At 43.9% G+C, this 16,153-nt stretch overlaps 1 protein-coding gene across 1 annotated transcript; it reads right to left on the bottom strand.

Annotated features, from left to right (window-relative positions):
• Positions 1–224: 224 nt before the first annotated feature.
• On the bottom strand, positions 225–14,443 carry si:dkey-256h2.1 (uncharacterized protein LOC337520 homolog). The gene is made up of 12 exons (XM_040116629.1): positions 13,765–14,443; positions 10,690–10,829; positions 9,580–9,755; positions 8,138–8,298; positions 7,672–7,812; positions 6,659–6,780; positions 6,375–6,543; positions 5,499–5,644; positions 4,057–4,181; positions 3,842–3,968; positions 2,740–2,873; positions 225–454 (listed from the first exon to the last, which is right to left on the bottom strand). Exons 1-12 carry the CDS (start codon positions 14,214–14,216, stop codon positions 329–331), a joined length of 2,019 nt encoding a protein of 672 aa, XP_039972563.1. The 5' UTR covers positions 14,217–14,443; the 3' UTR covers positions 225–328.
• Positions 14,444–16,153: the final 1,710 nt, after the last annotated feature.

Here is a 16,153-nt window from a genome sequence, read left to right as displayed (position 1 = left end):
AGGCATAAAAAGCACATCGGAGTGCCTATTTGGCTGTAAGGCCTCTTCTTGTTGACTTCGGGTTAACCCCTTGAGAAAAACTGCAGACGGCCGGTCGTGCTGGGCGAGCGTGGCAGGTGATATTTTTGCATCGGCGCTGCCGTCGGCGCAAGGATGGTTTGCCTCCCGTCCGTGCAGGTTAACGCAACGGGAGCCGGAGTAATGGAAACACTCACCGAGAGCAGTAGGAAAATAGAAATTTTAATCTTTGACTTGATTGTACATTCGGTATCACATTCACTCATTCAGATCGACATTCAGAAAAAAGCTGAGTTTTTACAGAGCGGCATCATTTGTAGAAGACAAGAAAAGAAGACATGATGATGTATCCGGGCTCCTGGGACGGATTAGGATCCTGCTCGTCGAACAAACCGAAGTAGACGACAGTGTTGGCTTTGGATCCGCTCATGTCCAACTGAAAGAGCACGGAAGCAGAGAGAGGATTTTCACACTGTATTGATGAAACCCCCAAAAATTGAACGAAGTCATGTTTCGGTGTCACAAAGAGCTTTGTCATGCAAACAGTGAGAGAAAAATTTAAAAAAAGAAGGCGATATAACGCGTAAGACCTCTACACCAGGAGGTCTGAACTGCACCTGCTGTGTTTTTCAACTGTTCCTCCATCAGTGGGCAGCAACAAAAAAAGCAGCGTTTTGAAAACCAGATTTAATCTACAACAGTCACTGCATTTTCCCAGAAAGTATAGGAAAGAGAAAGTTGGAAAATGTTAAACATATCTTGAAAATAACTAAAAATAACTAACTATAAATAACTAACTATAGATGTAAAAAATACGTTTCCCTTTGAGCTCTTGTTTTGGAGTTTGTTTATGAAAAGCCTTATTTACCCCCCATGACGTGCGGTAACAGTACGATGGAGTGAGGCTTTCTGGGAGCTGCCCACTGGAGCAGATACAGCTGCAGTGCCTTGCTTAAGGGCGTCTTGAAGGTGGTGGCTGTTTAACGGGAGGGTGTTAATGGGCCCTTCTGGACTTTTCTTGTAAACGAGCATGTTTGCATTTAGTCAGGGCGGCCACTAATTATTTTCATTATCCATTAATCTTCTGGTTATTTTCTCTGTTAAATGTTTGGTCTATAAAATGTCATAAAATAGTGAAAAACGTCCCAAAAGCCCAGGCCGATGATACGCAATGTTTCTTGACCAACAGTCCAAAACTCAAAGATATTCTGCCAATTGATTAGTCAACTTCTCATTTCAGCTCCTCATTGTGTTTCTCGCCAAAACACGACCTCCGAGCGCCGCCATTCAGAACAACTCTAAGCACCGGCGTTGGGACAACAGGGTCCGTCAAGTTTAACCCGACCCTGCAGATCGTGCGGACTGTTGCGCATCAAACATAACAGCTTCTCGTGAAGTGACAATTTAACACTAAAAACCCTAAATCTGACGTTAAGTGCGACACGTAGTTGAGTAATTTACAGTTAAATTCACAAGCAAATCTGAATTCAGGACAAAAAAAAAAAAAAAGAATGTGCTGCACATGAGGGCTGAGAACATGAGAGCGCTCCAGCCAGGAGCAAGTCAGGAGTTTACATGATTATATCAGGAGTCTTTATGGTCAATAACTCACTTCAGAATAAGCGCTCCTTAGTTCTAATGGGCGTACTTCACTCAAATGCTTTACTTCAGTTTGAACCTGATTTCAGTGCAAGGTTCTTGTAGATCTTGTAGAGAATGTGTGTGTGTGTGTGTGTGTGTGTGTGTGTGTGTGTGTGTGTGTGTGTGTGGCGAATAAAAATTTACTTTTCAATAGATTTCATTTTGTGTGTTTCTCAGAATAATCTGATATTTTCTTAATGTGTATGAATTTTAAAAATCTCAAAACAAAACAAAACAAACAAAAACACCTAGTGTGTCTTGAAACGCATCTAATGGTTAAACACTGAGAAGGAATTTATTACCGCTGCACAACATCAATGGAAAAGGGCCATATGGTGGTTTTACAAGTTTCAGGCTATCAACTAATCTTCTCCAAAGCCACATCTAATTGGACTAATTCCCTACTTTTGAAACAGCCACTGGCTTCCATGTCCCTGTTAGTGTGTACTATGTGTGAAAAATGATTTTGCAGAAACATTTAACTTACAGGAGACATCTGGACAATGTTGTCTTCAAAATCTGGGAATTTATTTACGTTTCTTTTTCATTTCACCAACAATTTTATTTTACTTTTGCGTAATAAGCATTTCAGCCTCATCGGGCCGTACTGTGTGTTTTTCAGATACACTGAGAGGCAATTAAACAAAAACAAAAAAAGCTGCTTAAACCTGCATTAAAAGATTTTTTTGGGCATTTGGAAGAATCTCCTCGTAGTAGCAGTTAGCACTGGTGAACGGCAAAGACTTGCCTATTTACATATCCAGCATAACAAGCAACGTTAGCATTCATTTGAAGTCATGTTTCTGTCCACCTGATGAATGTAAGACCAATATACACTCTCCTTTTAGCTCTCTTTTTGGTCCCCACCAACTCCTTAGGGAAACATCTGGCTCTTTAGCCGTTAAATGCTCCACTATGTTCACCAGCTGGTCTCCAACTTTGTCTGTCTTTTGATGCTGGACTGAGAATAAAAGGCACTAGAGCGCTTCGTAGAGCTGAGGGGACCTGCAGCTTTAAACAACATCTATCGTAGATCAATTGAAAAGGTTAAATGATTGCGTTTGGGACGGAGGGACAGACCTGTTTGGTGATATCGATCCTCCAGGGGTTGACCTGTAGTCCGTCACACCAGCCTCCTCGCCCGTACAGCCATGTGCCGTGTTCGTTTGGTACCGCTCCCTCTTTCACTCGCATGGCACAGCCCAGAGCTGTTCCTGATGGTTCCCCAACACGACCCCCCCCACCAAGAAAAAAGATACGACAAGATATGACAATCAGTGCCAGAAATTACCCTTTAATCAGTGGCTCAGGCCGATTAATCCATTAGCTGATCATCAGAAAATGAGTTGACAAAAACTTAACCATTCAAGTCAATTATCAAGCAAAAATGCCAAACGCTTGCTGTTTCCAGCTTCTCAAACGCGGGGATTTCTTGAAAATCCCGGTTTTATATGTTTTTTGGCAGAATGTCTTTGAGTCTTAAGACTGTTCGCCGGACACAAGAAGAAATATGAAGACATCAGCTCGGGCTCTGAAAACTCGCGATAGATATATTTCACTGTTTTCTGACTCTGACTAAAAGATTCATTCATTAATTTTTTAAAAGTAATAGAAAGATGAATTAAAAACAAGGACAACAGGCGACATTCTACTGACATGCTTCATTACTGCCACGCGTATTTAATATTAATGTATCTGAAGACAGTGGACATTAATTTGTTGATCAACACGAGATTTTCTGCCTTTCAAAACTTGCTTTCAGGCTCATAACAACTATCCTGAAACAAGAACAAGAGATTGAAGAGAAATTCAAAGTTCATTTTTGACCTTGGAAACAGTAGCTGTTCTGGAGCTTTCGATTATATAACTGGACACGTTTAACTTTCCATTTACGGGAACACTTTAAAGCGGCTATGATCGATATTTTTATGAGAAAGAAGAAGAAGGCAACTTCACTGCTCTCATAGCCCAAAACCAATCCCTTATTGCAGGTTTAAGGAACATCTTGTTGGTACTGATTCAACTTTTTAGCCACATGGATGAGAAGTCCTTAAAGGGCTCTGAAAACTGGCAATTCAAACACCTGCAACCCCACGACGGCTGGGCAAACTCCATCTGCTGAGGAAGACTCGCGCGGTGCGATCGAAAGCTCCAGAGCAGCGACTTAAAACGGTTTCCTCACCTGCAGAATCAAATATGCGGGTGTTGTTGAACACATCGTTGATTAAGAAGTGGTGGGAGGTCACGCAGAATTCTCCGCAGCCGTTCTCGTCGCTGCCGTGCCCCGTGATGACGGCGAACAGCTCCACCTGAAAAACAGACGCACAGCTGCTGAAAGGCTCCGCAGACGGAAGGGGGTCAGCGCATGCTCGGGCATCATCGGCGGATTTTTGGCACCTTTTTGGTTGAAGCCGGGACGGGGAATTTGATGGGCTGGTATTTCTTGTTGTAGTTTTTGTCGAAGGTCCCACCGCTGTACAGTGACATCACTTTGAAGGGGTGGAGATTCTCCACACGATTACCTGTGACAAAGTGTAAATAAAGTAAATGTGACCAAACATGGAAACAAAGCTGAAACGACTAGTTGATTAACCGATCGACAGGTAACAATTTTGAGAGTTAACGAATCGTGTTAAGTCATTTTATTAGGAGTAAATAATATTAATAAATGCTTGTATTTAGTGATATCTGACTGACCACCATTGGGTTTTGGATTGTTGCGGTGACGAAACAAGCGAGGTGAATACGTCAGCTCGGGCTTTTGGAAATTGTGATGGCCACCTTCTGACATTTAATGGACCAAACTGATTAATTGATTTATAATGAAGACGGATCGACATTTTAATCAATAATGAAAATAATCATTAGCTGAAGCTCTCAATGGTAATAATACATTTTTACACAGAAAATAATGACTTTTTTTCAGTTATTAAATACTTACGTTATTAGTCACTATTATTACTTAGTTTAATATTAAATGGCACATCAGCTGTTTGTTGATGCAAATGTAGGTTTGTGGCATCAGTGTTTGCTTTTTGTTTGTAAGGGCATTTACTTGAACTATCCTTCACACTGACAACTGTTTTTGGATCCTCATACTCACGTCGACACAATCAAAACCTTTTTTGTTTTGTGTGACTATATCATTTCTAAAGAAATTGGGAGACGAGCTTTTAAATTTTAAGCACCATCAAACTAACAAAAACCTTTTACTTCTTTTAATGACTTTAGGACGTCTTTGCTTGTTGTTTTCAAATGTACTTGTTCTCGTTTCTGACTGTATTCTGTTTTTATTGTATTTTTACTTTATAGGTTTCATTTCTCAGTGCTACTGACATACTTTTATTTGGTCTGGCAGATGTTAATTCATTCTATTTCTTGTTGGTTTCATGCAGATGATGATGGTAATAGCCCTGGTGATGATGGTAGCCCTGTTTGCTTATGTGTGTTTTTGATATTCTATATTGATTTTTTTGTTCTTATTCCTTCTCTTTTATTTTATTTTTGAAATATACTCTTATTTTTATTTTATATTTCTTTTAAGTTGTCTGTTACTGTCAGTGTTTTAGTGTCTGAGGAACCTCCTGCGAAAACAAGATGGCCGACTAAAAGGGCTCACCCCCAAATTTACATTTTGAAATTTCTTTTTTTTTTTTTTTTTTCCGGGAATTACTAAGTTTTGTTGGGTTTTTTTTTTTTAAATAACATATTGTGGTTACTTTTGTGACATTTTACAAGTTTTTTTATATTGTACAGCAATCATTATACGATGAGAGCTAGTTTCTTTACAGCCTCGAGCAAAACGCAGGCTGCCAAATGCTTCGAAGACAGGTTAACACCTGTCCGGTTGCCGCCGCCGAGCCTCAGGTTGAGGGAGACGATCCACGGCATGGCCCAAGGCACCGTCTTCATGGTGAAGGTGCATCTGTTGCTGTCCAGCAGGGGGACGAGGGGCGACACGTCTGTCAACCAGTGCCCGATGCCTCTGCCGAAGTAATACACACGCACGCACACGCACACACACACGCACACACGCACACACACACACACACACACACACACACACAATCATATCGTATACATCAGCTAAAGTAACAGGAGAAAAGCTCAAAACAGAGTTACAAGTGTCAGATGGACACATTTACAGCTACTCGAGTCGTTTTTATTGCTGTCTGGAATAAGGGCTGCGTGACACAGTCGAAATCAATTTTAAATCTGCAGATTTTTAAAATTTGGTTAGCTGTTGAGCAAAATGGCGAACTATTCCTTTAATTTTTTTGTTTTTCTGTTGATAAAGTTGTAGTGCCACACTTTTTTCCGCGGGTTGCTTTCACTACTCGACATAAAGAAACTTTTTGTGTGTGTGTGTGTGTTTTTCTGTCAATCAGTTGCTGCTGTGATACCCATGACAACCAAGTCAAACTTTATCATGAATCTGATGTGGCTAATACATAGTATTGTTCTCTTTCATTCGTCGGAATAAAGCAGAGAAGCTGAATTTGATTGTATTTCGAATTCTCACATTTTCGTTTTCGTGCTTTTAAAGCCTTAACTTTAGGTAGATCGGGGATTCCCAGGATTCGTAATCGATCCACAGTCGGCAGAGGCGGATGCATTTAGTCCACATGAGCCGTGGATTATCCGTCTGAACAGCCACTATCACGGTCCTCTTTTTTATATTTGCGCCATCGCAGCGTCTCACATCAGCCCCCTACCTGCGGAAGGCGGTGATCCACCGGCCCAGCTCCGTGTCGCAGTACGGGCCGTGGTGATCGCAGCAGACGAACAGCTGCACCGTGTGGTCCCACTGAGCGCACGACGAGTCCCGCCTGCCGGGGCACGACAGGGACGCGTCCAGCTCCAGCGTGTCAAAGTCCAACAGGCCTGCGGGCGGACCCAAGGTGCAAACGTTAGCGCCATTAAAACGCCAGGGGGTCTAATAAGTGTCCAATAATTCCGTCTATCAGTCCTCTCTCACACCCATCGCTGATGAAGTTACCTGAAGGCAGGTCGACTGTAGCCACCGCTCCTTTCTCCCCCTGCATTTGGACTTTGTCAAAGACTGAAACCACCTCGGCGGGACTTTGAAGTCTGGTCTCCAGGTCTGCATAGAAATCAAACCTGGAGAGGGGGAACCAAAGGCACTGATGAATGCACAAGAATACCCTTTTTTAGGCACATGTAAGGTGTTGCACAGCTCTGCGGAGATGTTACCATGGTGGGAACACGTCGAATTCAAGTCGTCAAGGTTGTTTTGGGGTTTTTTTTTTCTTTTTTTAAATTGGGAAAAAGAAGGAGAATCACGTAATGTAAAGATTATTAGACTAAGGGATTCAAAAAATGAAAAGTAAAATCAGTAATTAGTTAAATTAGCTACAGTCCTGAAAAGATGGTTCGTACAGTCCCTAACTTCATGTTGGTCTCGGTCTACACTTCCGAGTTCACCGGCCTGGACCTCCCCCTTGGGGAGTCGCTCCGCCGCCATCTGAGGCGCCGAGCGATCGCTCTCGAGGAGTCGGGTGGGATTTTAAGAAAGAGAGAGAGAGACAGCAACAATGCAAGTTTTCAGGACGACGACGTTCCCGGACCGTAACTCGATCGTTGGACATTTTCTTTGCACGACCCACCATGGCCCAGATGACATACTATTGTGCACCTGTAAGTGAAGACAGTTTAAATTCTCTAAACAGATAAATAACATTTACTCCCCTGCTGCCTGTATCTGTCTCTTATCAGGCCTGCTTGAAATGAATGGACTGAATTTTTATACTTAAATGTTAAGTGAAAAAACAAAACAAAAAAAAGTGCTGCTGTTTGTAATGATCCACACTGTGAGTTGCAAGTTTATGAAGCACACCTGCGAAACCCAATGCAACTCAATACAACGACAATGCAACCAGGCTCTACGGCGCCATTTCCCCCTTAGACCGGCGAGATTTACTCCGATAAAAACCTGGGATCCTCGGGTTAAAGTCCCGCCGACGCATCACACCGTTCGTTTTGTGCCCTCACCACTGCGCCTGCCAGTTGACGAAGCTGAACGCTGGGTAAAGGAGCCAGCCCAGCTCGGACAGCGCCCCCCGTTGGTCAATACCGACGAAGAAGTTCGGGGACGGGGTGGTCTGGAAGGACACAGAGACCTTCTGTCCAAGCCTACAAAGCATGTTAAAGCGAGGGAAAAAAGAAAAAAAAATCAAAACATAAATTTTGAGTGTAAAATTAAGACAAATTCTAGTGTTTTTAAATCAGCTTAAATCATTTATTAACAAGTAAAGAATTCAAAATCACATTCTCTGTTCTCAAGAGACTTGGAATTTCTGGAGAGATCATATTTTCCCCCTGAAGGGAATCAGAGGGGACTCAACCAGGCTTTTGAGAATCCCTACTTTAACCTTTTAAAAGAACAGTTAATCTGCGTACAAGGATGTCAAGCATCCGCGTCAGGGGGATGTTAATCCCTCAGGTGGGCCGGTCTTACCGGAGCGCCTGGGCAACCGAAGGCTCCAGGTGCACCATGGCAGCTGGGATGCCCAGTGGCGAATAACATTCGTCCTCAGCGCAGTTCATGTCCTGGATCGGGTTGCCAGGGAGGGCGTAGACAAGGACACCGGAGGCGTTGGATCTGGCCATGGTCCGCACCTGGGAGGAGGTACAGCAAACGGAGCGGGATGTCGGTGAGCTCGTTTGCAGCCAGAGCACAGCGAAATCTGGAGAGGCCGACGCCGTGTGTGCACGTGCTTCGGGAGGCGATCAGCATCGCAAGACGTTGCAGCCACAAAAGGACAAAAAGCAGCAGGACTGGAACTGAACATTGTTTTCGTTATCGATTAAACTGTCGGTTACTTTTCGGTTGATCGGGTTACACAGTTTAGTTCCTAAAACGTAAGAAAAGCCTTCAGAGTGCTTCCGTTGCTTGACCAACAGTCCAAAACCCAAAGACACTCACTTGACAATGATACGAAAACAGAGAAAAGCGGCAAATCCTCACATCTGAAAAGCTGCAACCAGATAATATTTGGCATTTTTTTCCTGCGTTAATGAGTCAAACGATTAATCAAGTATAAAAATCGCCTTCAATTCATTTTACTGAGAAAACTTATTAGTAGGTAGTTATGTAACTTTGGTGGCGTGAGATTAAATGTGCTGAAATGCGCTGTTTGTGTTTTCTCTGTTTGATGTGAAATCATTTAATACTGGGTTCTGTGCTGTTAGTAGGAACAGTAACCGTTCGGAGACAGTACGTGAGGCTCCGGGGGACTTGAGACGGTCATTTCCTGACATTTCATACGGCGTTAATCAGTTAACAGAGACAACTTTCAACATATTAACCGATAATGAAAGCCACAGCTGCAACGATTAGTTGATTAATCGATCAGTTGACTGACAACATTCTCATCCGCGACAATTTATCATCATCAATTCATCGTTTCAGTCATTTTTTTAAGATAAAACGTCAAATATTTGTCGGCTTCTCAAATGTGAAGATTTGATGCGTTTCTCTGCCCTACGTGACAGTAAACTAAATATTCTTGGGTTTTGGACCTTTGGTCAGAACAAGACGTTTAAAGACGTCAATCTGGGCTTTGGGAATTTATAAAGGGCAATCATTCACCATTTTCTAACATGTTGTAGATGAAACAGTTGATTGAGAAAATGATCAGCAGATTAATGAAAAATTAAACTAAACTAATCGTTAGACGCAGCCCCAAAAAGATGAATGTATCGTCTGTGTCAATTACAGTCTATCGTGCATCAAGGAGACGGGAGCTGCCACAGACGACCATTTATTAAAAAACTCCTTCCGATAAATCATCCTCACACTCACTCGCTGCTGGATATAATAGTCACAGAGCTTTAGGGACTTTAATTAACTATCTGAACAGGAAGCGGCACGCTTCATTGCCAGTGACATCAACAGACCTTAGTGAAGAAGGAGCAGCTGCCCTCAGACACCCAGGCCACAGCACCTGCCACAGATGGCGAAGGATCACATCCGTTTCCTGCCTCAGTCAACTGATAGGGCGTCGGACCCCAACGCGCCGTGAGCCAGTCATACCTGGCATCCAGTCTCTTGACAATTATAGGCATGTTCCACCCTGTGAGGAGGAGGGGGATCACAAAAGAATACCTGAAATGTCGCCTTTGTGTTTAAAATGATCCTTTTTTTGGTTTGAAAAATAAAAACACAAAACAGGAAGCTGCGGTGAGGCTTAGCATCAGCAGTAGAGGAACAGGGACCTTGCTCAGCCACCGTCCCCCCTCCAACATACAGTGTTAAACACAAATTTGGAGAAAGACCGCGTTAAAAACACGTTGCTACTCCACTGAATGAAAGTTACTGCGAAATTGTACCATGAAATTCTGGGGATCAATTTAAATAACAACCTGGGTTTAGATGTTAAGCGACACACCTTCAACCCGTCGAGCCTTCAACGTGACGGTTCGGATTGTTAGTGTGGGGATGAAGGCAGACCAGCGGCAACGTGTTCAGACCGCCTGGCTGAATCACACCAAAGTGGGATTTGTCATATGTCTATCTATATATATATATGCTCTTGAAAGCAAAATGCGTCACCCAAAAACAAACTGACACTCTACGGGAGAAGAGAGGGGAGCTTTGTCATGAAAACGTACGGCAAAAAGATGCAATTTTTCTGATCTACTTTTGTACATTTTGTACGTTCGGGAACCCAAGACACCGACAGAAAGTGCCTTTGGGGTTTTGTCAGTGAGTTAATGTGGGCAGAGAAGGGCCGGTTCCGGAAAAAAGACCAAGAAGGAGAAAAGAGAAGTTGGGATGCTAGGCCACTTTGTGATGTAGTCATAAAAATGCGTCTAATGACGTTCTACCATTATACCGTATCTTGTGGGGGTAGTACAGTTGTATGCAAAAGTTTGGGCACCCTAAGTACTGATGTAGTAGGGGACCCAAACTTTTTTTCACAAACCACAGTTACCATTTATTTGTCTGCATCACTTTGCAGATAGAAAACAGCCCCAAGTACAAAACAGTGGAGTCCGTGTTCTTACCCTCGGAGGTGAAAACAGCCTGGGAGAGGCCACAGTTGTGTCCCAGGCAGCCCCAGGAGTACAGCACGTAGGGGATCCAGTTACCCAGAGCGAAGACCGGCACCGGGGAGAAGTGAAGCCTGGACAGAACCTCCTTCTTGCTGCGGAGGGGTGCGTGGGGGGCGGGTCACACGACAAGAGAGCACAGAACTGTAATGAAGTGCTTTGTTCACATTTTACGTTGACAATCCAGAGCTGATACTCAGCCAAGGCAAAAAGTGGCACTCGCTGTGGCTGAGTGAGAAGCTGCCACGCCGAGGTTTTTTGAGCGCCTGACCCTGGCGTTGGAGTCGGGTCTGCCATCTATAAAACAATTAGCTGATTTAACAAAATGGTGCTGACTGTATTTTATTGGAAAATTAACTTGATCGTGTTCTTTTTAACTAGAAACCTACAATTTAAGCAAAAAAATTGAACTAAAAATGCTACAGGATGTTTAAAAAGAAGAGAGAAAGACTTTGACTCTGGAACTTGGGCCGGAAAAAACGATTATTTTCAATCTGAGAATCGGTTTTTCAACAAACAGATTAATAGTTGAGTCTTTAAGTGTCAGAAATGTCCCTGGGCTCAAAGGCATGTCTTCGTAATATTTTGTTTTGTCCAACTGAAGAGCCCCAAACCCGCGGATTTTTTGAATTTTTAACGACGCAGCAAAGTTTCACATTTGAGAAGCTGGAACCTGCGAATGTTTGGCCTTTTTGCATGAAACAATCAATCAATCAATTATCAAAATTGCTGTCTTTTGTTTTTTGTTTGTCGACCGACTAATGAATTCCCAGACTAGTTGTTGCAGGAGTTGGTGAAACATATTTACTTTGGTGAGTTTCAACTTGCAACCTCACTTCTCTTTGGTTTATGTGTTTTTGATTTTTGTGACAGTTCCCCTTTGACGTTTCGGGCAGTTTTTTTTTTTGTGACCAATGCTTCTGCAAAGTTGGCAACAGATGTTTGGGCCTTTGTGGGGCTGCGTTAGTAGTTTCGTGTTGCTTTGAAAAGCCATACGCAAGTGCTCAGCTCCAGTGATTCATTTGCACCCTCCATAGTTACATTTCTGTCCTCTTTTTGTTCTTAAGCGCTGGTTTTCTCTCTTTTAGTTTGTTTGGTTTTTTTTGCGTGTTACATTTGTATTTCTTTTTTTTATTCCCTCTTACTCACGGACGAGTCTGTTTTGATGCGCCTTGTCTTCGCCATCCTGCCTGCCGAATTTTTCCCCACGGGAGACAATAAAGACTGAAGCAAACTGAGCTTATTGCCAGAGCAGAACCGTTTTACAGCCCATTTGTTTTCCATTTGATGTGATCTGTCTTAACAGCAGAGATTTCAATTGTGATGAATTTACTGCTTAATTAAATCGGGTACTTTTGTTGAGTGTTTCCATTTTATGCTAATTTGCCAAAGATACTGTTACTCCGCTACATTTATTAGACAGCTTTAGTTACTAGTTACTTTAAGGATTAGGATACGCTTATAAAATAGAACGCATTGTTAAAGATTAAATCAGTGTTTCCCAACCTTTTTGGCTTGTGGACCCTTGAAATAGGAAGCGTCCGGCTGGCATCTCCTTGTCTCATTCTACACGTCTATGAGTCTGTGTCTCCGACTGTAAATGTAATACTGCTCGGGGCCCGAAGAGGTAAAGATTATCCGGAACTTTATAGCAGAACTTTGTTATTTCTTCTTCCCATCCTCGTTAGTCGTCTCGGAACCGCTCAGATTTATACGGTGACCCTCCTGAGAGGGTCAGACGAGGCTGGATAACCAACCGGGCAAAGCGGGAAACTGCCCAGGGGCTCCGGACCCCGGCAAGGTCCCCAAATCATTTGGCTTTACATCATTCGATTGAACGCAAAAATTTGTTTGAAATTTGAAACTATGAAACCGGGTCCTCCATCCTCCATCTTGTGGCCCCCGGTCTTGTAGACGACCCAGTATCAAAATCTAGTTTTAAGAGCTGCGTTGTTTTAGTTTAAACTGAGCTCGTGTGTTTTAAAGTCGGGTTTGATCAAATTTCTTTCATTTTTTTTCTGTGTCAAGTCACTAACGCACACAGAAAACCCCAGTTAAGATCGTATTATTCCATCACAGAAGAAGTACTGTGGGCCTGCAACCAACGATTATTTTCAACAGCAGTGCATTTGACAATTATTTCCTTTAATAATCAATTAATTGTTCAGCGTATAAAATGTCAGAGAAGAGTGAAAATGCCCATCGTCGTTCCCTGCAGACCGAGTTCACATTTTTAAACGGCTTCTGTTGCCTGAGCACCTGTCAAAAATGCAGAGATGTTGAATTTACTATCACAGAAAACTGGGAAAACTAGCAAATATTCACATTTGACAAGCGGCTACCAGTGAACGTTTGGCATTTTTGCCTTTAAAACGTCTTAAAATAATCCATCAACTACCGAAATGGTCACCAATTAATTTTCTGCCAATCGAAACGCGTCTTTTCAGCTCATGGGTGCTGTGGGTTTCTGGGCGCCTGAGGGAATAATGACACTGCCACGTACAGCGGGGGGGTAGGGGCCTTTTCGGTCCCTCAGGATGTTAATCCTGATCTCATGGGGCCTGACCCCTGCGTTGGGAACCCCTGGACAAAATGATCAAACTGTATTTAAACTAGTTAACAGCTACAACAGTAGAATTCTGCTCAGACTTTAGTGCATCAGTATTAACAATCGGATAGTGTCAGATATAATTATCTATTAGTCTCAGGAGCCATTTTTCTGCCTAATTACCAGGCTACTTTATGAAAGCAGGACTTTCACCTGTAATGTAAAGTATTTTTACATTGTTTTCCTGTGGTAAAGGATCTGGATACTTCCTGAAAACCTCTGATACTCCCAGTGGTCTATAGAGAGTGTGTAACATGTTACTGAACCGTTTTTTGTTTTTTTTTTTTTTTTTCTTTAAATTTGATTTTTTTTTTTTTTTTTTTATTATGATTTTTTTTTTTTTTTTTTTTTAAATCAAATTGAGCACTGGTCTGTCTTTCTTCCCTAACCCCTAAATACAGAGGTCCCCCCCCTCCGGTCACCTGTGCATGGCGGCCCGTCGCAGCTGCTCCCTCATCCAGAGAGCATCACTGACCGCGGAGTCGTCCAGGGACAGGAAGAGCACCTGTGTGCTGCCCGGCAGGTCCTGCACCAGGCTGCTCAGGGACGACTCCGAGCTCCACAGACACTCCAGAAACCCGGACTTGTTGGTGAAGGCGTGAATGACCACAGATCCCTGCAGCGCTCCGGGCTGGTAGGAAAACTCCCCATCCAGAGTTGGGACTTTGAACGCGGCCGCGGGGTCTCCCGGCTCGGGCCCGCCGGAGGTTTTGGTGGCTCCCAAAGAGACCGCGTTGTCTCGGGACCCCGAGACCTGCTTCCCGTCCTCGATAAGCTTCATCCGCTGCCTCGGTCTGCCCGCGGCTTCAGCCACATGAGCTGCGACAACAACGAGGAGCCACAGCAGCGAGGACTTTGAACGCAACACGGCCATGATCCCGTTGACAGCGAGCGGCCCTGAACTCAACGCAAACAGCAAACTCCGCGCATTTCTTTGGTCCTGATTTAAAATGCTGCTTCTGCTGCGCTAGTCTCTCTCAAACAGGTTTTCGCGGACTTCCTAGTTTCACCTCCGACCGTTTGAGACTGGGGCGGGCCTCTGTGTTGTCTACGGCGGCCGTAGCGGGACGAAAAAGCTCTTCAAAAAGCGAAATCCGTACACCGACCGGTTGACAGCTCGATGACCATCGGGTGCAAAAAAATGTGTTGTTGTTGGCTCCTACTGGGACCCACTTTGAGTTTCATTGCCCCCCCAGGCGCCGAGATACCAACCAGTTCTCTGGAGCTGAAATGATTAGTTGAGTAATCGATTGATAGGGGGAAAAAATGTCATTTAAAAAAAATCCATTGGCACCAGATTATCAAATGTGAATATTTGCTAGTAAACTTAACATTTTTGTTTCGTTACACACACACACACACACACACACACACACACACACACACACACACACACAAAGACATTTGAATATGTTAACTCAGGCTTCAGGGAATCATGATATACACTGAACAATCAATTAATTAGCCTGTGTAGTTTACTGTTGATGTTGCTGATGACGTGAGGGGGATGAAGGAGACTCCGCTGACACCGTCTTGATTGCAGATAAAGGTTAATTACGAAGAAGTACAGCGTCGAGTCGAGCACCCGCAGGTCTGCTCGTGAGCGGGTGTGAAGCCAGCGAACCACTCTGAACGCCAGCCTCGGTCAGCGACTCTTAAATCGGGCGGTTGTTTTCCCTGAAAAACGCCACTAACGTGAGGCTTTAGCATTTCCTCGCTTTTCAGACTGCAGGGCACCTTCTGAGGACCTTTGACCCGGGGCCTTCGAGCCATGCCTCTATTTCAACACGTGGCTTCAGTTCTTCATACGTGACCATACACCTCACCTATCAAATAAAATAACTGTCGGACTCATTGATAATAGCCTCACAGTTCTCCTACGATGGAAAACATCTGGATGCTAGAAAGACGTTTCGAGATTGACCTTTCGATTGAACAGGCCTCCGGTTTAGGCTGCCTGGGGGAGTCCTCCTCCTACTCCTCTCCTGCATCTCTCAGCTCTGTTCGGAGCTGGCGTTGCGCTCCGTGGGACCATGGAAGCATTTCAGAGACTCGATGTCCTCTGTGGATCTTCCCGTGGACCCTGCGCATCAGGCACATACCAGTCACGCCCAGTTTCCTTTTCACAATGGCGACGACAAGAGAGCTGTCTGAGAGCATCAGACATGCCATTATCTAAAAACGTAACACCTCCACGGGCTGGAGTGGTGGTTTCAGCCCGTGCCGCACGCCGCACACTGAGCCAAGTAGGGCTCCGTGGGCCGAGGCCTATCGAAAGAAAGGCACAAAAAGGCAGGACTGATGTTTGCAAAAACCTTTCATAGACAAGCCGCAGTCTTTCTGGGAGAATGTTCTATGGACAGACGAAAACAAAGTAGAGCTCTTTATGAATGCAGTTGGTTTGTAGGCGACGAAATGAAGCCCATAAGGAAAAGGACACCCAACCTACAGTAAAACATGGTGGAGGTTCTGTCATGCTGTGGGGCTGCTTTGCTGGCTCCGGTACTGGAGGCACTGAACGTATCAAAGGACTGATGAAATCAGAAGGTTACCAAGGAGCTTTTGACGGAATAGTGTCCCCCATTGTCAGGGAACTGGGTTTGAGGCGCAGGTCTCTGGTCTTTCAGCAGGACAACGACCGAGAGCAAACGTCCAGCAGCGCGAAAGAATGGTTGAAAAGGAAAAGATGGACTGTTTTAAACTGGCCAGCGATGAGTCCTGATCTAAATCCCACTGGAAACCGCTGGAGAGAGCTGAAATCTGCTACTGCAAAAAAAAAAAAAAAAGACTCCTGCAAACTTAAAAGAGCTT

This window comes from Xiphias gladius, chromosome 22 (assembly GCF_016859285.1).
Source record: "Xiphias gladius isolate SHS-SW01 ecotype Sanya breed wild chromosome 22, ASM1685928v1, whole genome shotgun sequence".
In the NCBI taxonomy this organism is placed as follows: domain Eukaryota; kingdom Metazoa; phylum Chordata; class Actinopteri; order Istiophoriformes; family Xiphiidae; genus Xiphias; species Xiphias gladius.
The sequence above is the reverse complement of the archived record's forward strand: the minus strand, read 5'-3'. Positions and strand labels throughout refer to the sequence as shown.

Coding starts and splice junctions, on each gene's coding strand:
- si:dkey-256h2.1 (XM_040116629.1), bottom strand. CDS start 14,216: ATGGCCGTGTTGCGTTCAAAGTCCTCGCTGCTGTGGCTCCTCGTTGTT. Junction 9,756..10,689: donor GGCTGTTTTCACCTCCGAGG/GTAAGAACACGG, acceptor TCCTCCTCACAG/GGTGGAACATGCCTATAATT. Junction 8,299..9,579: donor GCTGCTCCTTCTTCACTAAG/GTCTGTTGATGT, acceptor ACCTCCTCCCAG/GTGCGGACCATGGCCAGATC.